Here is a 21,925-nt window from a genome sequence, read left to right on the forward strand (position 1 = left end):
TTATAGAGAAATTGTCCGTGGCTTCCAATCCGCTTCTCAGAGAAGGAAGAACTGGTTTAGTTGGCCATTTAGTTAGAATTGTTTCAGCACTGTTTTAGCTTAAAGAGGATGTGTCATCACAGGTAAAGAATCTACTTCCCGACCTTAGATAAAACATCTTTCCCTCCCTCTTGTAATGAACTTCGCAAAAATGTCCCTGAAATCATTTCCAGAGTGGGACGCAATGTGAATAATTACAGGCCCTGGCGGGCACTCTCGCCTCAAGGCGATGTTCTGCGGTTGACAAGGGAGTGGTGGACGGCAGGTTGGGCTCAGGGAACTTCCGCGGTGTCCCTGGCATCTCTCAGTCTGGGGTGTGCGGTGGCGCCCGGCGCACCGTCGCGCCTGCCTGCTGCCCCTTTAAGGTCCGCTGGGGGCGTGCTGTCAGCGCGGCGCGGGACTGGAGACTGGGCTGGGCGTCGGACCTGCGTGCCCTCCGGGATTCTGGCGGTCCTCCCTCGCGCGCCCCTCCCGCGGACCACGCCCCGCACAGGCTGAATGGGCACCGATCCGGCCCCCGGCGGGCGCGCCATGGGCAGCTTCCAGCTGGAAGACTTTGCGGCGGGCTGGATTGGAGGTAAACCCACCTTGGATGGGAGGGACCCCCAGAAGTGGGTATGTTTTCAGGAAATCCCTTGGGTCCGAGAGACAGAAAGAAAGGCGGGCTGGGCACCGCGTGGGCCGCATTTACACCCCGAGCTCAGGGCTGGGCACTCTGGGCCCGCGCTTCCCACCGGAGCCCCGCGCGCCACCTGCTGCGGGGAGATCTGAGCACCGGGCGCCTGGGGTCTTGCGGTTCCCCTTCTGCTGCTCTCGTAAACTCCGCGAGCCTCGCAGAGGTTCACCTGAGCTCCCGATTTGCCTGCAAGTTAAGATCCACGGAGCTTGGTCTGGTAAGGACTTACTCAGCCGCTGGTCCAAGCCAGCCGCCAATTGAGCTTCTGGACGCGTACACACCCTTTGGTGACCGAGTGCGCACCTGAATTTGGAGACATGGCTCGCAGGAACTCGTGGGTGAGGTGGCGCTTGGCCGCTGGCCCTGGGCGCGGGATGGGAAGCCCGACATCGTGATCAGGCTAGTTCTAGGAAGCGCCCCGACTGGACGGAGCGGATAGTAGGACCCTTTTCCATCTTCAGCCGCTGTCAACGGCCAGGACCCTCCTTCTGGCCCTATGGTCCCTTCCTACGCTTCAGGAGCCTCTCTCTGCTGGGTCTGAGATGGGTTTGCTTTATCAGGAGTGGCATCCATTTCCTTCTCTCCCTTCTTCTTGGGAATTCCTGATAGGTCTCTCCCTCTTCTTCACAGATACAGATGGGAGTACTCCTAGCAGGAGTGCACTTTTGTCCCCTACAGAGGGCTGTAGGGCACCTGCTTCTCACTGTCCTGAGCCTAGGTGGTTCCTTTCACGCGGTGGGGTGGGGGTGGGGAGGGATTCTGTTGACACAGGCTCTGTTGCGTTTGGCTGAGACCTGCCTCTCCTAACTTTCCCATTCAGGGGGCTGCACCTGGAGGCCCGCCGTGCCTATCCAGGCCCTCTTTGGACTACCCTTCCTCTATTCCAAAAGGGAGCTTTCCCTCTGCTGTTTCCTTAAGCAGCCAGATGAACTCCAGTAAAGCTGTGGGTGGCTTGTTTTGAGACCACCCCTGGAGGTTAAGCCTGTCAGAGGAGCTCAAAGTTTCTGATGACACTGGAGCTCCTGGGGGTCCACTCCATCCAAGGTGGGTTTACCTCCCTAGTGCACACAGCAAGTAGTGGGTTGCCCTTTATTCTGTGATTGTCTGTACTTTGTTGATGTTAACATGTTTTTTTTCCTGATATGAAATGGTGATGAGTGTAGTAACAGTGATTACTTAGTAGGTACCAAGTGCTGTTTAAGTGATCTGAGTATATTTTAAAAACAAATTTATTAAGGTTACTTAACGTATCATAAAATTCACCCATTTCAAGTGTACAATTCAATGATTTTTGGTAACTTTACCGAATTGTGAAATCATTACCATAAATTAGTTCTGGAACATTTTCATCCCCCAGTAAGATCCTTATGCCCATTTATGGTTAAATCCCACCCCCTCCTTCTCCCTCTGGGCAGCTACTAATCTACTTTCTGGACATTTTCTATAAATGGAACCATAAAATGTGTGGTCTCTTGTGTCTGTTTATGTATATTTCTTTATAGTTCCAATGAGGTAGCTACTATTATTACATCCCCATTTGACAGATGAGGAAATGAACACACAGAGAAACTGAGTAACTTGTCTAAGGCCATGCATGTGGCATGAGCACTGGGGTTCCGACTCAAGTAGTCTGGTACCAGGGCCACGTTAACCCCTGTAGTCATCTATAGCTGTTTTGTTTTGTTTTTCATAATGACCTTGCATGATAAAATTTCACCGTTACATCCCTCACATTTTGTTTGAAATTTTACTAGTCTGTGAAGTTCCTAGGGTCTAGAAACCAGTGCCCCGATACTCTGATTTCCCACCTCGCATCCCCTGCTTTCAGATGGGTGGTCTAAGTGAGTGGGGAGAGACTGGCCCAAGGCTGGATCTGGGCTGCTGCCCAGGCTGAGGGATGCCCACAGTGAAAGGTACACTCCTGGGGGGAAGCAGCTGGAGTCTGAGGACCAGGCTCCTTCGTTCATGTGAAATGAATAGGCCAGCTCCCTGCTGCCTGTCACCTTTCTGCCTCTGTCCCATTCTCTGGGAAGGAGAGGCTGAGAGGGGTATGGAGGTGCCAGACCAGGGAACCATTTGCTCTGGGATTAGCTGGTTTTTCTTCCCCTGTAAATATCTAATATTTCAAGACCCCTTACCTGCCTTACCTGGTGAGCAGAGACATTTGCTAGCAGTGACACTTTCTTCCTCAGTACAGTCTTGGCGAATTTGTCTTATAAGAATGTCTCCTGTTTCAATCTTACAGTCACTGACTTCTGCAACAAGGGCTTACTAACCTATGTGGCTTCTAGGTGGCTTTCTCCCCTGCAAAATGGTTCAGGTCTTGTGACTCTGTGTGGATAGCCATTTCTCTATGAAAAAACCCAGAGTATACATCACCTTTTCAAAGGGGCTTTCTAAAAAAAAAAGAAAAAAAAGTTGGTCCTGGCTGGTGGCTCAATGGATAGAGTAGTGTCAGCCCAGCATATGGACATCCTGGGTTCAATTCCTGGTTAAGGCACACATGAGAAGTGACCATCTGCTTCTCTCCCTCTTCTCCTTCTCTCCCTCTTCCTCTCCTGAAGCCACTGGCTCAAGTGGTTCGAGCATCGGCCGTGGGCCCTGAGGATAGCTTGGTTGGTATGAGCATTTCAGCCTCAGGTGTTAAAACTAGCTCAGTTGATTTGAGCATCAGCCCTAGATGGGGATTTCTGGGTGGATCCCGGCCAGGGTGTAAGTAGGAGTCTGCCTCACTATCTCCCTTTTCTTTCACCAAAAAAAAAGAAGGGAAAAAAATCAATAGCATCTATTTTTAAATGTCCTATAAATGCCAGGCTCTCTGCTGGTACTACTTTCCCTTCATTACCTCATTTTACTCTTCCAATGGAGCTGTGAGGTGGGTGCTAATATTATTCTAAATGTGAGGTATAAGAAAGTTAAGTAACCTGCAGGTAACTGTAAAGTTTCTAGGTTTTCTCTCCACACTTCCCCCTTTTTTTCTGAGACGAAATTCATATAACACAAAATTAACCATTTTAAAGTGTGCAATTCAGTGGCATTTAGTACATCACAGTGTTGTGCAACTACCACCTCTATCTAGTTCCAAAATATTTTCCTCATTCCCAAAGAAGTTCCTGGACCCATGCAGTCACTCCTATTTTCTCTCCCCCTAAGGCCTGGCAGTCACTAATCTGCTTTCTGTCTCTGTGGATTTACCTATTCTGGAAAAAATTTGAGTGGAATCATACAATATGTGACCTTTATTCTGGCCCATTTCATTGACATATTGTTTTCAACATTCATCTACACCAGTGGTAGTCAACCTGGTCCCTACTGCCCACTAGTGGGCGTTCCAGCTTTCATGGTGGGCGGTAGCGGAGCAACCAAAGTATAATAAAAGGATAGATTTAACTATACTAAGTTGTTTTATAAAGATTTATTTTGCCAAATTTAGCGAAAATCCGACATAAAGTACTTGGTAAGTAATTATTATTATATACTTTAACTTGCTGTAACTCTGCTTTATAAATTTTATAAGGTAAAGTTACTTCCCTACTTTATAAATTACCATTACTGTGGAACCGGTGGGCAGTTAGAAAATTTTACTACTAACAGAGATACAAAAGTGGGCGGAAGGTATAAAAAGGATGACTACCCCTAGTCTACACTGTAGCCTGTATCAGCACTTCATTCCTGGTTGTGTCGAATGATGTTCCATTGTATGGATAGGACACATTTTGTTTATCCATTCCTCCAGTGAAGGGCAATTAGTTGGGCTGTTTCCACCTTCCAGCCATTGTGGATAGCGCTGCTATGAGCATGCATGTGCAGATACTTGTGAGAGTACCTGTTTTCATTTCTTTTGGACACTTACCTAGGAGTGGAGTTTCTGGGTTGTACAGTAAATTCAATGCTCAACTTTTTGAGGAACTGCCAAAGTGTTTTCCACAGGCTGCACCATTTTATCTTTTCATCAGCAATGCATGAGAGTTCCAGTTTCTCCATATCATCGTCAATCCTTATTTTCCTCTCTTATATTATAGCTGTCCTGGTGGGTGTGAAGGGGAGTCTCACTGTAGTTCTGATCTGCATTTCCCTAATGACTAGTGATGTTGAGCATCTTTCATATACTTGTTAGCCATTTGCATATCTTCTCTGGAGATGTGTCTATTAAAATTCTTTGCCTATATTAAAAAAAAATCTTTTTTAGGGTGTAAGAGTTCTTTATGTATTCTGGATACTAGGTTCTTACCAAATATATGATTTGGAAATATTTCCCCCCATTCTGTAGGTTGACTTCACTTTCTTGATAGTATCCTTGTATACACAAAAGTTTAACATTTTTATGATGTTCAACTTATCTATTTTTTCTTTGTTACTTATGCTTTTGATGTCATAGCTAAGAATCTATTGCAAATCTAAAGTCATAAAGATTTTCCCCTGTGTTTTAGTATATGGTTTTTATAGTTTTAGTGTTTCTACTTCGGTCTTTGTTGTATTTTGAATTGATTTTTTGTGTGTGTGGGTGACAGAGACAGAAAGAGAGACAGAGAGAGGGATAGATAGGGACAAACAGACAGGAAGGGGAGACATGACAAGCATCAATTCTTATTGCAGCTCCTTAGTTGTTCCTTGATTTCTTTCTCATATGTGCCTTGACCGAGGAGGGGGGGGGGCTGCAGCAGAGCAAATGACCCCTTGCTCTAGCCAGTGACCTTGGTCTTCAAGCCAGCAATCTTTGGGCTCAAGCCAGTGACCATGGGGTCATGTCTATGATCCCACACTCAAGCCAGTGACCCCGCATTCAAGCTGGTTGCTCAAGCCAGCAACCTTGGGGTTTCGAACCTGGGTCCTCTGCATCCCAGTGTGATGCTCTATCCACTGCATCACCACCTGGTCAGGCTTGAGTTAATCTTTTAATATGGTATGAGGAAAAGGTTCTAATTTTATTCTTTCATATGTAAATACCTGGTTGTCCCAACACCTTCACCACAATTTTTTGAGGGGGTGCTTGTTTCTTGACACAGAGCCCAGGTTTTAGTCCACTGTCTCTGCCTTCCTCCAAGCCACAACCAGTGCCTACCTAGCACATTGCAGGTCCTCTCTGGTGACCAGGTATTGACTGAAGAAGTGAATGTAAGTAAGTGCCTGAGCCCTCCATCTTGTTCCAGGGGCCCACAAGTGCAAGCTAGGAGTCCAGGGACTGAATGACCAGGTGTTCTTCTTCAATCCACAGGTGCAGCCAGTGTCATTGTTGGATACCCTCTGGACACGGTCAAGGTATGTAGCCTCGTTTGTCACGACTTCTTGGGAAGGAGACTGCAGTGAGTCAGCCTGCAGTTCTGTGCCCACTGTATCTGGTCTCCAGAGTCTCCAGCCCAGGCAGGTTCTCTGTGTACCATGGGATGTGGTGCCAGGAGGTCTGGTTTGGAATGGCTCTGCCCTTCTTACTTGGCACTGACTTTGTTTTGGCGAATGTCTCATTTCTGCCTGCAGGTTCCCGTGAACTGTGGGGCGGTGGCAGGAGGAGGGGTGAGGAAGGCACTGGGGAGTGTCCTATAAGGCCCTGCCGAACTAAAGAGCCAGGAAAGGCTCCAGGTGCGACTTGGCATCTGAGCCCAAAATGTAAGGCTGGGTTTCAAGAGATTGGGAAAGATATGTTAGGCACAGAACAGCATGGGCAAAGGCACTGAGATGGAGCACTTCGTGGACCTACTTGGGAAAGACCAGCATGACACACCAGGCTTCTGACAGCAGCTGCAGGTCTGAGTCCGGGGGCAGGGAGGGGGTCAGCACTCAATCCTCGGAAGCCCTGGGGGTCAGACAGGCCTCTGGACCTGGGTGGGGAATGAGAAGCCATTATAAGTTGAGGGCGCTCTTGTGGTGTGAGGACTATGAGCCAGCAGGGCCATCTGGCATGGGGTTCAAGCCCCTCGGTCTACAGATGTAGAAGCTGGCTCCGAAAGGGGAAGGGCCTCGCCTCAGGTCACACAAGTTAAGGCATCAAGGAGTGAGACACTACAAAGGAGTCTTCTTTGACTCTACTCCCACCACTGCCGCCTGTCTCCAGTGGCGACCAGGACTCAGAGCCTTGCCCTGAGAGCACAGTCACAGAGTGACATCTAGATCTGATAAAAAGCTCTGCCTGGATGGCACGAGGAGGAACCTTGCAGGCTCTTCTCACATGGCTGCTGCCATCTCCTTTCTCCCCATCCTCCTTGCGTGACAGTGCCCCCCACCCCCGGGGCAGAACCCAGGCCTGCTCTCCTTCTGATGGGGAGGTCAGAATACTTGTCTTAAAGAGTTGAAGATATTTCCTGGCTCCTGGTGTCTCCCATATGGGCCTTACATTTTGCTCACACATCAACTGCATATTGGACACAGCGGGCACCATGGGGATGGCAAGGCCTCAGAGGACAGAGCAAGTGCAAATCCTGCCCTGCGGGTGAGCGTGTCTCCCTGGGACAGCGTCCTTCCCTCTCCCCCAGCAGCCAGGGCTGTGTACCTTGCTGGAGCCACTACCCCTTTGCACAGCTGTGTCTGGCCACCCTGGGCCTGGCCACGTGTCACCTGAAAAGACTGGAGCTCTCCTCCTCATCTCCAGTCTGTTCCTTCTGAAGGGAACCTCCTCCCTCCCTCTTCCCCTCCCTCCCTCCCTCCCTCCCTCCCTCCTTCTCTCCCTTTCCTCTTTTTCCTTCCTCCCCTCCCTCTGTCCCTTTTCTATAGAGTCCCTGTCTACTAAGAAAGGCCCAGGCAACCCAAGGCACATATGGGAGTTAATGCTTCCTGTTCCTTCCCCCTTCTCTCTCTCTCTCTCAAATGCATAAGTAAAATCTAAAAATATATTTTTTAAGAAAAATAACAAAGGAAAGTTCCGGGCAAGAACGTCAAGAGTGAGAATAACCTGAAGCCCAGCCCCCCACCCACCCACCCCCACCCACTCTCCAGGGCCCAGCATTTACTCTCCCTGAGCCTTGGAGTCCTCATTTGTAAAATCGTCAAAGAGCACCTCCCCAATGGGGCTGTCATGAGGATTATCACTATGACACCAAGGACAGAGCAATGTGTGGGCCTTTCTTGTCCCAATGAACATGTACACTGGCTGGGATGTGTCTGTGGTCCTGGAGCTGGCCCATGGGAGAGCCAAGCTAGCAGGACCAGCCTGGGCTGCTGAGTTGGGCCAGAGTTTCCTTTCCCTGTCTGTAGCTGCCTGTCACAGGTGAAAGACCCAGCCACTGGCTACTTAGTGACAGTGGGGCAGAAGCAGGACTCTTATCTGGCCTGGATCCTGGCACAGCAGGTGCATTAGGGTTCATGCCTGATGCAGGATTTCTAATCAGGGCTTGGTTGCCTTTAGACCAGCAAGTAAAGTATAAGAGAAAAAACTGTTATTTTAAGCCACTAGGTCACTTGTTACAGCAGCAACAGGGAGATCAGCTTTCTTCATCTGTAAAACTGAAATAGCATCCAGGCCTCATAGCATTTGCGGGATTCAGTGAGATGAGTTCTGTAAGATGCCCAGTAACTCCCCCAAGTATGCCATTGGTGCACATTAAATGCTCCTGTTGTAATTGGAGACCCTGAGGCTTGAGCTGTGCTGCTGGCCTCAGTGGCAGCCTCCCAAGGACTCCACCGGCTGGCAGACCTTTGCTCTGTGGCTGTGACCTGGGTTTGGCTGTTGGGTTATGTGCCCTCATGTACTGTTTGCTTGAGTGACTTGACCACTCAGCCTTCTTAGTGAGAACTTGATCCCTCTCGGGGCTCAGACATTTTGTAGATTCAGTAACCAGGGCCAGCCCTGAAGGTTGGGGCCAGTGGGCAGAGCAGTCAGCCTCGGGCCAGCCTTAAAGGGAGCAGAGTGAGGCCTGCTTTCTGGCCTGCCCTGGCCCCTGGCCATGCCCTGGTCAGGTGTGCCCCAGCACAAGCTAGACCTCTGTGGTTCTGCATAACCAGAAGACGTGGTGGCCCAGGCCTCACCTTGCTCAAGCTCCAGGGCCTCTTCCCCACTGGCCCTTCTGAGCCTGGTTCATTTTTCCCTGTGGCGCTTGCCATCTGATGTATATATTTACCTGGGAATTACTTTTTATTGACTATCTTTTCCAATCCCAGCTGCTTTAAGTTCCATGAGGGCAGGGGGTTTGTTTTCTCTATTGCTAAATTCCCTGAGACTGGAACAGTGACTGTTCTGAAGCAGGCACTCGATAAATATTGGTTGAGTGGATCAATAAACACATTTTTCTGATTATGAAAGTCATATTTATGAATAGTGTCATTTATGCACCATACCTGTAGGAGCGCTACGTGTTTCCTCTGGCTGGCTGGCTGTATAAAACCACTGAGATGAGTGCCCCTGCACTCTTCAGCACGCTGTTAGCCGTGGTTATTCACTCACGGGTGGGAGAGAGAGAGGGGTGAGCCAAAGGAGAATTTAGCTTTATGTATAATGTTTTTAAATATATATTTTATTAAAAGACTGTATTCCTATATTAGTTTTGTACTTAAATTTTAAAAAAATTATGTAAGCTAAAAATAATCCAAGTAATCAATGCTTATTGTAAGAAAGTTGGAAAATGAAGAAAAGCTTAATGTAGCAAAACACGACGCATGATTCCCACCTAAGAGCCCTTTACGTCTATGACTTACGTTCTTCCAGGGTCCCTTCACTCCTCTACAGGCTGAGCTCAGGCTGCTGGTGTGAAGTGTTAGTCTGCACCTGGGCCTCAGAGCCCTACAGGGCCCAGGTTCAGGTTCGGGGCAGGGCCTGGGTCTTCTCCTTGGTGGTTCTCACAGTTCCCTCCTACCAGGCACAGCATGTTTGGGTGCTAAGGAAGTGTTCTGATGGAGAACTATAGGCCACACATCTTAAAAGAAGCAGAACCCTCTGAGACCAGGGTAAAGGGTACCCTGGGCACTCCTGTGGGCTTCCTCAGACCCTCTGTGCCCTCACGATGCCCCAGCAATCACAGCCAGCCTCCATGAGAGGACACCATATCTTCACCATCCAGACAGTACAAAGGGGTCATGTGCAAGGTCCCCACTTGGCTTCAGGGATGAGAGGGAAGTAGAAGGGGCCCTACCCCAGCGGGGGGGCACCCAGAGAAGCCCTAAGTAAATAGGCAAACAGATGACACCATTGCAGCCTCTAAGCTCAGACCAAAAAGACAAGCAGGTGCTGGAGAAGTGTCTGGGGGGAAAGAACAGAGGTAGAAAGTTCTGGAGGCAGGAAGAGCCGATGCTCCAGGGAACATGCGTGTGCGGCACTGAGGTGGAGGCCGGGGTGGGGGTGGGGCCAGGGTCTGGTGAGAGGCGGGTCCAGGCCTCTCCCGGGGCCTCCTGGATGCTAGTAGGACTGTGGGATATATTCTAAGTTGATAGGAGGCCACTGGAGAGCTTTAAGCAGAAGTGATGCAGTTCATCAGACTGTCAAAGATGAGTGTGACATATCAAAGAGAGGGGGAAGCAGGAGGCCCTAAGGAGACCAGGCCATGTGCGATGAGCAGGCCACACTGGGAATATTTAGGAAGGCAGAGTGTCAGACAGAAGATGGGACAGAGGCATGCCACCCATTGCCATTTCGTACTCAAGAGGCAGGGATCAGACTCCTGCTGCCTCCAGGAAGGTCTGACTGGGACATTGAGGGAGGCATTGCAGTAAAAGACAGAGGGCCAGCCTGCCCAGGACTGAAACCCAGACCTCCTTCCTGCCTGGGTCACTTTGGGCAGGGCCTCAGTGCTAGAGCCTCAGCATCTTGGGGGCAGTGAGGGTGCGGGACACCTCTGTCTGGGCCTCACACCCTCGCCTCTCTCCACAGACTCGCCTGCAGGCCGGCGTCGGCTATGGGAGCACCCTCAGCTGCATCCGCATGGTGTACAGGAAGGAGAGTGTAAGTACCCCTTGGGCGGGCGGGCAGAGCCATAGGCAAAGCCCATGTGGGTCTAGGGTCTGCAGCCACTGCACCCCGCCAGCATGCGAGTGGGAGGCCCGTTTGTCCCGCTCATCCCGCTCATCCCATCTGGCTCAGTTGTCCCTGATCATCTCACATCACACCTTAAGTATCTTGCATTCCCTAGCCCTAACCCTGACACCTAGAGTGTTGTTATTGGAGGAAAAGAGATGATCTTAGGTAACCTCTCTGGAGAAATTCTGAGGAATTTAGAACCACAGTGTGGAAAATTCCTGCAAAAAACAGGCTAACCTGTCATGTTTTTAAAACCGAGTGAGTGGCAGTACCGTGTGCCCACAGGCTCCCTGTTTCTGGGTGCAGCAGCTGGGGCCAGGTGCTCTGATGCCACTCGCCCACAGCTGACTGTACCACAGATCACTTGTGACCACAGGACCCAAGGTTTTTCTTTGCAAACAGGAAAACCTGAATAATATAAATATTTTATAGACGATGCATCAGGTACCCTTCTTGAGAATTACCGTGTGCTTTAGGGAGACTTTCTAAGGCCCCTTTTGGGGAATTTAAAGTAGATGTTAACATTTAGGTTGACGTGATCTGTTGATTTAAAGCAATGGTCAGGTGTTAGCCCCATGGCAATCCAAAGCTTTTCCTTGAGTCACAGGAAATGTGGTCCCATTTCTGCACTGTCCGTATGGGAGGCGCCCCGGAGCTTGGGGGCCTCCGCCCGCACCTGGAGTTCCTCCTCAGACGCAGCGTGTCTTGTGTCAGGGTGCTGTTCTCTCTGATTGGCTTCTTTAAAACCGGACGAGTGCTGCCAACCTGGCACTCGCTGTTCCAGGAGTGTGCGATTCCTCGGTGCCCTGAAAAACAGCTGGTGCTTCTCCCTTGCTGGCACACGTTCCCCACAGTGTCTGCCAGCCAGTGTCCCAGCTCCGAGGTTTCTGCGGGGACACAGCAGCTCAGGGCTTAGGCATGTTCCAGGTCACCCAAGGAAGAGGCTGAAGCAGAGGGTGTGTGTGTGTATGTGTGTGTGTGTGTGTGTTGCACATGTGTGCGAACATGCACATGTGAGGTGTCTATCTCTGGCAAATACGGTGCATGTGAGCAATTCCAGAGGAGCAGGGTTTGCGTGTAGCCCGGGGTTGGTACAGCAGCTGGTTCACCTCCAGCGTGGGGCTCAAGCGTGCAGCCCTGAGAAGTTGTCCGATCTCAGCAGAGCCTCTGTGGTGCTCACTGAGTGTGGAAAGGACCTGCCCTCAGCCTCAGCACCCTCTCCTCAGCCTCCTGTGTCTGGTGTGTAGGCAGAGCTGCCCCATGCTGTTTCCCCGGAGGCTCCTTCCTCAAGCTATACTTCCAAAAAACACCCATGCTCGGGGGCACCCATCCACAGGCTGGCCCGGTTGTCCTTAGGGGAGCTATAGGACCCTTCCCTTTGCCCCTCACCATAAGCTTAGCACATTATATTTTAATTTGACCATCCAGGCTCACCCCTCCCCTCTGCCGCCTCCAGACTAAAATCAGGGAAGGCTTTTCTTTCTTATTGCTGTTCCCCAGGGCCTGGCACATGGCAAGTGCTGGGGAACACTTTGGTTGGAGTAGCAGAGGAGAAGGGTGTATGTGATGCTTGGCTAGCCCATTAGCCACCTGGGCTCCACAGGCTCCCCTCGGCCCAGCCTGAGAGCCCTGCATTCCAGAGTCCAATATGGGTCCCAGGCCCGACACCCCTCTCGCCAGCAAGACCGCACAGAAGCAGTCCTTCCCCAGGGCAGGCACACTCTCAGTGCCCAGCCTGCTTCCATGTCAGCGTCCTCTTTTGTCCTCTTCACTGGCACATCAGTTTATTCTTGTGCCATCTCCCCACCAGCCTGCAGGCTGCGGGAGGGCAGGGGCTGTGCCCAGGACAGTGTTGGGAGCTTGGCACCTGCCTACACTTCTCACACTTCCTCCCCCGGGATTCCCCACAGGTGTTCGGCTTCTTCAAGGGCATGTCCTTCCCCCTGGCCAGCGTCGCCGTCTACAACTCGGTGGTGTTTGGGGTCTTCAGTAACACGCAGAGATTCCTCAGCTGGCACCAGGGCAGGGAGCCCGAGGCTGGCCCACCCCTCTCGGACCTGCTCCTGGCCAGCATGGTGGCCGGTGTGGTGTCCATCGGACTGGGCACCCCCGTGGACCTCATCAAGATCCGCCTGCAGATGCAAACACAGCCATTTCGGGAAAGTAAGAGGCCCGGGAGGGGACTGGCGTCTGGGCACCTGTGACCCCCCTCCTGATTCGCCGGATCTGGGGTGCTCTTGTTAACATCCTTTTTATAGAGCAGGGCATTGACATGGTCGTGTCATTATTAATAGTGTGTAATTATCGTTACTTTATCTAGGGGGTAACTCTCTTGGTTCAGTATTTACTACATGCCAGGCACCTGCTAAGAGCTCTGCTTGCATTCTCTTAATCCGTCTTTATAACCATTCTGTGAGGCACATGCTCTCATTCTTCTTCCATAATGGAAGGTCAGGATCCATGATCCAGTCACCTCAGGTATCCCATTGTGGCTGTCACGTGGATAAGACATCCTCTCTGACAGCCTTCTGGGTGTGACCCCTGTTTCTGCAAAGGCTGGGGCTCAGCTGTGCCCAGTGGACGGAGCTCCAGGAGCTGGCTCGGGCCCCCAGGCACCTGATTCAGCTTGCTCTCCCTGCCCAGCCGGAAGGGTGTCCAGGGCTGGCCTGCGCACCTCTGAGTGTGATGCCGATGCTCCCCACGGGGGCACATGGAGGGCCTGGGACCTGGTTGCCCTGAGGGGGTGGGTCGCAACTGCTGGATGCTCAGTGCCCCAGGGTCCATGCAGGGCAACACCTGTGCCGGCTCATCCAGAGGGTCACAGAGCACAGCTCTGGGGTCACCCAGGGAGACACAGAGCAGGAGGATCCTTGCCTCTATCCACTCGACACACTGAGCGGGTCTTGATAGTGTTTGTTTGATCAAAGGATTGTACCTCCAAGGCAGGTTTGAGGCTGGCCTCGCTGGCCCCACCCCAGAGGTGGAAGCTGAGATGTAGGGCAACAAAGGGCCATGTGAGCAGGCTTAGAAGCCAGGCATCCCGTCCCCAGGCTGGCCTTCTGCCCTGTCCTGTCGACTTCAGAAAGGCTTGTGTTAGTCTCGGGTGCAGAGCAAATTTCTCCATACATCTTAAAACTCTTTGGGGGCCAGATGTTGGAAGAGTCTTGGCGATGAGGCTCCTTAGCTCCTGGGGGCATCCCAGCCTCCTTCACAGCTTGCACACCTTGTTTTTGGCATGTGTGTATGTGTGCATGCATGTGTGTGTGTGTGTGTGTGTGTGTGTGTGTAGGGCGTACACCCAGACACCCAGCCTGGACACCAGGGAAGATGTTTCTCAAGTAATGTCTTCCTTCAGAAAGCCTGGCATATTTGGAAGAAAATTAATTGGCGAACTTTCTTGCCTTTTTTTTAGCAAGAGAAAAATAATCAAATTTAATACACACATACATATGGGAGTGCCCCATTCGTGAGAGAGCCAGAGACCGCACATGCAGGAGAGGTTCAGAGACAGAGAAGAAACATGGGTATATAAGACATCCTGAGCTAGGGATGGGGGAAGGTGCCTCGGAGGCTTCAGAAGGTCATTGCAGGATAAGAAGAACAGACCTGCCCTGGTGACGGGTCATCTCTGATCATCTCTTATGGGCAAGGCCTCTAATAACTGGTGAGTTTGGCTCCATCCTCTGCACAGTCTGCTCTCCTTGGCTGCCACCCAGCTGCTGGGAGAGGCTCAGTGATGACAGGCGCTGAGCAGAATCACCACTGGGGATGGAGCAGGGAGACTGGCACTATCACCAGGCCATGATTTCTGCCAGGAATCTCTCCAGAATTTGAATAAGGATGTGGTTTCCTTGTACTTGTCCCTCAGGAACCCTCTGGGCCTGAGGTAGAAACCTCAGACTCATCAGAACCAGAGAGGTGACAGAAGTGAGTAGAGGTGACTGGAAAATGACCCTTCCACTTTGACACCCACAGCCCTCCTAGCCTGTTTCATTTTTCCCTTTGCATTGAAACATGGACACAGAGCATATGTTACTGTCCAGATCACTCTTAGAAAAGCAGCAGTTCAAGCACCTGTGTCAGCTTTGGCATCTGGGGGGGGGGCGCTGTGAGGAGTGGGCTGAGGGGGTGGCTAGGACCTCGCCCCTGCTGACTATAACCACATGGCCTCGGTCTTCTGATCTTTAAGAAAAAGTAGAAGGCTAGATTTTTTTCTGTGGGGTCTTTCAATGGCAAATTATTAGATAATTCAATTTAAAACAAAGTTAAACACAACCAAAGCACCATGTGGAGTACACAGTGCGGGGCTGAGGCTGGCTGCATGCTCTGGTCTCTGCTTTGGGCCGGGCCTGCTCCGCATGGTGACTGAGCACAAACTTCCAGCAGCCTTGAGCAAGGCCTGTGAGATTGCTCATGGCTTGTGGTTTTACCCCAGAATTGCCAGTCCACTTCCTGGGTGGTGACAGTGAGCCACGAGAGACTACGCCCATGTCTCAAAGCCAAGTGCCAAATGCCTCTTTGGCTTCTCTGCTTTGGGAAATTGACAGGTGGATGGTCAGGTCGAGATAAGAGCTCAGGTTATCTGGTTGGCAGATTTGCAAATATAAAAGCCAATGAGTTCGACTAAAGCCTGATTGTCTATTAGTGATGACTTCTGGTTGAAAAAGTACAAAGTACAGAACATTGACTATAGAGGGAGAAAATGCCCATCCACCCAAATACTATCACTGTTGACACATAAATGTGTTTCCTTTACTGTATACATAGATGAAGTATTTTAGGAGGTTGTACTCATATAGACACTTTCGTAACCTGTTTTAGCTCAACATTATAACAGAAACATTTTAATGTTATTAAAATAGCATATCAAATGATTTAAAATAAATGGATAATATTTTTAAAAGATGTGCAATATGGACACACAGATACACTGAGAGGGATGATGTTGTATGGTCAGAATTCAGTTTCTAGAGTTAGACCACCTGCTTCTCATCCTTTCCCAGGGTCAAGAAACTTTGGATAACTTACCTAACATGACCAAGCCTCAGTTTACTCATCTGCAAAGAAGGCACAATAGTAGTTATTTCATACCTGGGATGGAATGGGATACTGTATTACACATGAAGGTAGAGCAATGCCTGCCACATTGAAAACACAAAATTGGTGTTAGCCATAATTTAGCAAACTCATTATTTAATAAGCATCTTAGTAATGAACATTTAAGTTGTTTACAGTTTTTCCTCTTTTAAAAAATAGTGCTGTGTTCAGCAAATTTGTAGATAAAGCATTGCTTTCATTTAGGATTATTTCCCTAAATGTGTGGGTTCTCTGATTCATGAGTGGGTCAAAGTCTATGGTCATTTTTAAGATTTTTGGTACATACGTGAAATTGTTACAGAAGGGTTTTACCAAATTACATTCAGAGTTGCTGGGGTTTGGAGGGAATTTCCAACTGGCACTGACTACCACTGTGTCCAGACAGTTATTCCTCATATAAAACTCTTCCTCCTTGATGAGGTTTTCTCTGGGGCCTCTGCCACTTGGCAAACAAGGGAGAGCTGGCCTGAGCTCAGTCTGATTGGCGTGATGGGAAGGCACCTGTACAGAAACCCTTCTTTAAAGTCATCATTACACTTTGCAGAGGCGTGAGCCCCACTGGGTGCCCTGCTGGGCCTGAGCTGGGAGTCGAGCTGTGGTGCCTCCACTGGCTGGGCCAGTTCACATCCTGGAGGCCAATAGCCAATGGCTGATGACACTCACTCCTCCCCAATCGGGTAGCTTTCAGATCTGTGTTTTTATTAAGAGCCTAATTAATGTGCAGATCAGATCAGAAAGCCCTCAATGCCACTCGAGTGGCACAGAGTTTGGGGGCTCAGAGGAGGACTTGGCATTAACTCTGGGCTGACCCTCCTAGTGATTTCACCAGGCCCAGAGGGCTGATAGTCACACTTGTTCGAATTCACTCTTTGACTCATTCACAAGCATTTCCAGATCCCTGCTCTAAGCCAAGCACAGCAGGTAAATCAGATGATTCAGACCACAGCCCCTGCCTCTGGCTGAGGATGGGCTTGGGTGCTATTCAGCAGGCAGTAAAGCAGCTTGGACACCAGAATGACCAGAGCAGAGCCATGTGGCAGGAAGGTGGGGCTCGTCTTCAGTAGGGGCGGGAATAGCAGAGGTAAGTCAGTGGACTGGGAGGCTGCTGCCACAGACCAGGTGAGAGGCCAGGAATGCCTGACACAGGGCTGTGGACTTGGGAAGGGAGGAAAGTGGCAGACTGAGGAGGCATTGGTGACGTAGAACCAACAGGCCAAGCAGGAGAGAAATGTTAAAAATGACCTGGGATTTCAAAGTTGGGTGACTCTTGGGTGAACCTCCTACACAGAGAATTATATGGCAAATGACATGTGTGGGACAATGGTTGGCATGGAAGAGGTGATCCGTCCATGCTCCCGGCTGTGCTCAGGAGCCTGGCTGGCAGGGCAGGCTGCAGTGAGATCGGGGTGAGTCTGACTTGGCTTACCTGTGTGAGGTGTCTGAGACCACAGCTGAAATGTCAGATGTAGAAGTGAGAGTTGAAGTCATGACACACTAGGTTCCAATGCCAAAGCGAGCTGTAGAGGAGAAAAGGGTGGATATCAACAAACAAACAGTAGAAAAGCTTGGGAAGGAGCAGAGAGCTATAGGACACTAACAGCTCTAGTTAACAAATTCTGAGCCCATACAACGTGCACTGCACTAATGCACGTGCCATAAATAAGCCATCCTAACTGTATAGGCACTGTCATTCTCTTTATTTTATAGGTGGGGAAACTGAGGCTCGGGTTATGTGACTTGTCGGTGCTCACTCAGCTGTTTCACGGTAGGGCAGGGCATTGCCCAAGACATCCCACTCTGCAACCCCTGGAAACAGGGTCCTGAGCCTGCTGTCGCCAACATATGGGCAGGAGAGTGAAGAAGGGAGACACTGGGGACAGAGACCAAGGGGTGGAAGAGAGAGGCTTTCTTTTCCAAGTTGGGAGAGGGAAGGAAAGAGACACTGAGAGAGAATTTTGAGGGCAAGAGGAAGGGAGTGAGGGGGCTTGACTCAGAAGGCCGGGCTCTACCCTGTTCAAGATCATCTGAAGAGAATAAAGGGGACGGAGTGGGGTCCAGATTTCAGGAGGAGAAGATGCTCCTCTCTGGCCATGTCAGGTAGAGGCATGTTGGTCTGGACAGTCAGAGCAGAGAGGTCAGCTGAGAGGTGGGTCTGGGCAGGCACGGTCACCAGCTATGCACCAGGACACAAGGCCTATTTGAACCCCAGAAGCTGCATGCTGACAAATGGGGCCAAACCATTTCTCCAGTTTCCTGGAATCTTCAGCGGTGTCTGTCTGGGCAGGTCACCCAACTGGGTGTCAGAAGCCCTTAATACATTAGTTAGTCTCTTTGGCAACATAGTTTTATCGCTACCATAAAGGTATGTGACTGCCAAGAAAAACACTCCCCAGGCAGGCTGGTCTTGGGGAGGGGCAGTCTTTGGATACAATGGATTTTTCAAGACTCTTCTAGTGCAGGGCTGGAATGACCAATGATAACCTCCCTGAAGGGAAGCCTTGGAGCATGACAAGGAGCACAGAAAACAGGAGACAAGCCAGAACCACACAGCCTGGGCATTTTTCTCAAGTAGGCTCTGGGCTGCTAATAGGAAGTGAGGGCTGGAGCAATGGCAGCCCAAAAGTGGAGGGAGGAAGTTTGTGGAGACTCCAGGCTTTAGCCATGTAGTACTGAAGGAGTCTTTGAATTCTAGACAGTTTGAATCTTTTTCAAACTGTGGCCCCATAGAGCTACCAGAGTTAAGTAAAGGTGCACGTAACAGAACACATCGCTGTGAACTTACGTAATTGGTGACACGTCCATTTGTCCTTTGAATCAGTTAACAAGAACAAGTATTGACCTGATTTCTGGACTTGCCGCAGTGTTGGTTGGTTTTGACCCCATGTAGGAATTCACAATCTCCCACAGTAGACTTGGCAGCAGGCCCCAGCTGCTTCAGGTTGGCAGGTCGAGCATGTGCAGAATTTGGGGTCAAAGCCAGACAGGGTAATAAAATTAGGAGTGATAACTAGTTGCCTCGAGGAAAGAACATTTGGACAACATGCATTTTAGTAAAGTACCTTTGCTATCATTTTCACATACTTTTCACAAAAGCCAAATGAGGTGAATAGGCCACTTATTCTTCCACTTTGTAGATGATGGGGAAACTGAGGCCCAATGTGGGTGAGTTCCTTGCACCGAGTTGTACAGTAAATAACACCGAGAAGCTCCTGATTCATGGTTCTTCCTACAGTGAGCTTTCCTATTTTCAGAGTCATGGCCCATTGAAGAAACTGAACAGCCTCATCTGAGAAAGGGAAAGAAATGAAGCTTGCTCATGCTTGTACCTAAGAAGGGCCCGGTGGCATGCTGTCACCTGGTCCTGGGTTCTCAGAAGAAAGGCTGTAATGGCATAGCTGTGGGGACTCTGACCTGTGTCTGAGCTGGTTCAGCACCTCTGCGGTAAGAAGACCCCTAGGAGGCGGCTGCATGGGTACCTTTTACGACTGGCCAGACCTGGCAGCCCCTGCCACCCACAGAGCCTTCTTCAAAGCGACCTCCTAGCCCAGGAAGGAGGCAAGCCAGGTTCTGGCCACTGATGCTGAGCAATGGGCTCAGAGCCACAGCATGTGGTCTAAGGAGTGGGACCTCTCTAGACAAAGTAACAGGGTCTGGAGGAGAGGGTCTTTTTGGAATTTTGTAGTTCCTCTTCCACTCCAAGGGGGAAATTAGGAGCAGGGTGGGGGCCCATTTCACTGACTTTCAACATCTTGCCAGTCTTGTATAGGGGCTTGAGTAGATCGGAAGTGAACTTAGAAAAACAAAGAAACCACAGGTATTTGAGTTTTTGAGATACAGAATCCTTACCTCTCACTGTGACCGGTAACAGACTCTTGATTTAGGGAGCACAGCAAAAAAACAGTCTCAACGGCAAAACCTTCACAATAAGACATGAGCAAAATTTGATTCAGAATCTTACCCTCATTTTAGAACATTCTAATTAGAGAAACTAAATGCATTTCACCCTAAAAGACAATAACCCTAACGTGAATCCCATCACATGCATGTGTACACCCTCAAGCCCACGTCTCCTGAAGGGTCAGGAACAACAGGCTGAGAGTCAGTGTTCAGTGTGAGTGGAGAACCGCGGGGCCTCGAGTAACGTCATTCATTCAACGTCATTTCATCATAATGATGGTGAAAAATATCAATTGGGCCACTGTGTGGAGTTGGCCTGTTCTTCCTGAGCCTGAGCGGGTTTTCTCTGAGCCCTCAGGTTTCCTCCCACACCCCAATGCTAGGTGAATCGGTGTGTCTAATTTGTTCGGGTCTGAGTGAGAGTGTGTGTGTCCAGGGTGGGTCCTGCCACACCCTGAGCTGCCGGAACAGCCTCAGGCCACCGTGACCCTGAACTGTAAGAAGCAGGCTGGAAAAGAATTCTCTTTCTTGTTTTTCACTGATCTGTCTTAAATGTATGTATAGCTCACATTTCTGTCCATGTTTCATGTTAGAAGTGCTCTGGTTCTTTATTTAGAAGTTTGGCGCTGTTTTAGTGATCAGAAATATGCCGTAGGAACTTAATTAACTCTTGTTTATATCTATTAGCGTGTGGTAAAAGTGGTCTCATTATATGTTATTTTGCTCAAAGTCGCGGCCCACAGGAGCCTGTCCATGACGTTAGGTGAGGACTCGCGGTACCGACCCAGCACCTGGCCTCCTTCCTCAGGGCCCTTGCATGAACGACATGCAAGTCCATGATTTCAGCTGTGCACATTTCCAAGCGCTGCTTGCCAGCAACCTCCCAAGTCAGTTTTCAGGGATCCGCAGTTTGTTTTTCACAAACGACAATGGTTGTCTCCTAGTTACTGAGAACTCTGGTTCAGGGCTTGTCTGACTAGCTGTCCAGGCTCCCAGGCCACACCTCTCAAGGCTACACCTTCCTGGCTGAGCCACAGAGCATCTTGTGGTCTGAGCAATGGGCAGCAGCTCCTGCTGTTTTCTGTTTTGGGGTCCCACAGGGATAGGTCATACCACTCTTGCTGATGCAGATGGGCCCGTCACGGCCATCAGCCATCACCTACAAGATTTGTTTCTCACTGAGGGACACATTGATGTCACAGTTGTTTTTTTACCTTGAAAAGCAGGAGAAAGTAGGAGGTGGACTTGGAATCCTTGCTCTGCCTCAGTGGGCTGTGACTATAACAGTTTGTTTCAAGTATCAGATGCCATTTTCTCAGTAAGGTACAGTGACAATGTCAGATCTTACTTATTAGGTGCCTATCAACTACACCTTTTATTAAATGTAAATTATACTCCAGTTAAAAATAAAAAGCAAGTATAGAAGGCCAGAGAAGGAAAAAAACGGTCAGAACAGGGAGAAGGTTGGACCAAGAAAGCATAACCTCAATATAATAGCAAGGAAACATCAAACAAACCCCAAAGAAGGAAAGTTCTGTTTACAAGAAGGGCGGCAGTGTACTCTTAAAAAAAAAGTTAGTGTCATAAAAAACAAAGAAAGGTTGTGGAAAGTTTCCAGATTAAAGGAAGCTAAAGAGGCATGCCAGCTAAAGGCAGGACCTTACTAGACTGGATTCTGCCCTGGGGTGGGGGCTGGGGGAGGAGGTTATGAAGGTCATTAGGAGATCAAATGAGAATTTGAGTATAGACCATCCATTAGATGACAGTATGGCCAGTGTTGGTTATGAAACCAGTCTCTGCATTGTGGTGTATGTAAGACACCATATTCTTAGCAGACACATGCTCTGAACTAGGGGTGAAGGGCCATTGTGTCTGTACCATTCACCCTGCAATGGTTCAGGAAATAAAATTATATATCTATGTGTATGCAAAAGAATTGCCTTACTGCTTACCTTGGGGAGAAAAAGGAACAGGTTTAGGTCTTGTTCACGAGGCTGGTTCAAGGGTTGGCAAGTGCTTTTCCAACATTGACACCTGCAGACAAAGGAGACCCCATCAGTTACTGTCCTTCAATCTGTAACCCCCTGAAGCCCACATCATACCCATAGCTGGCTTGTGAAAACCTTGACTACAGGTCAGGTCACTGTTACCTGGAGATGAACACAGCCCAGGCAGGTTTGTGCATGGGGACATTGGCATCTGCTCAGTATAACCGCGTGTGCACGCTTGAGTGGGGGGTGGGTGGGAGGGGAACGCTTGCTAATCAGAAAACAAGTGAG

At 49.8% G+C, this 21,925-nt stretch overlaps 1 protein-coding gene across 1 annotated transcript in view; it reads left to right on the forward strand.

Moving 5' to 3' along the window:
• The first annotated feature begins 418 nt into the window (after positions 1–418).
• SLC25A48 (solute carrier family 25 member 48) overlaps positions 419–21,925 on the forward strand; it is a 39,571-nt gene continuing 18,064 nt past the window's right edge. Inside the window, exons 1-4 of the mRNA XM_066272532.1 lie at positions 419–616; positions 5,931–5,974; positions 10,506–10,577; positions 12,563–12,815. Of these exons, the coding sequence (XP_066128629.1) occupies positions 538–616; positions 5,931–5,974; positions 10,506–10,577; positions 12,563–12,815 (448 nt within the window). The 5' untranslated portion in view covers positions 419–537. The remainder of the gene's footprint in view (positions 617–5,930; positions 5,975–10,505; positions 10,578–12,562; positions 12,816–21,925) is intronic.

This window comes from Saccopteryx bilineata, chromosome 4 (assembly GCF_036850765.1).
Source record: "Saccopteryx bilineata isolate mSacBil1 chromosome 4, mSacBil1_pri_phased_curated, whole genome shotgun sequence".
NCBI lineage: Eukaryota > Metazoa > Chordata > Mammalia > Chiroptera > Emballonuridae > Saccopteryx > Saccopteryx bilineata.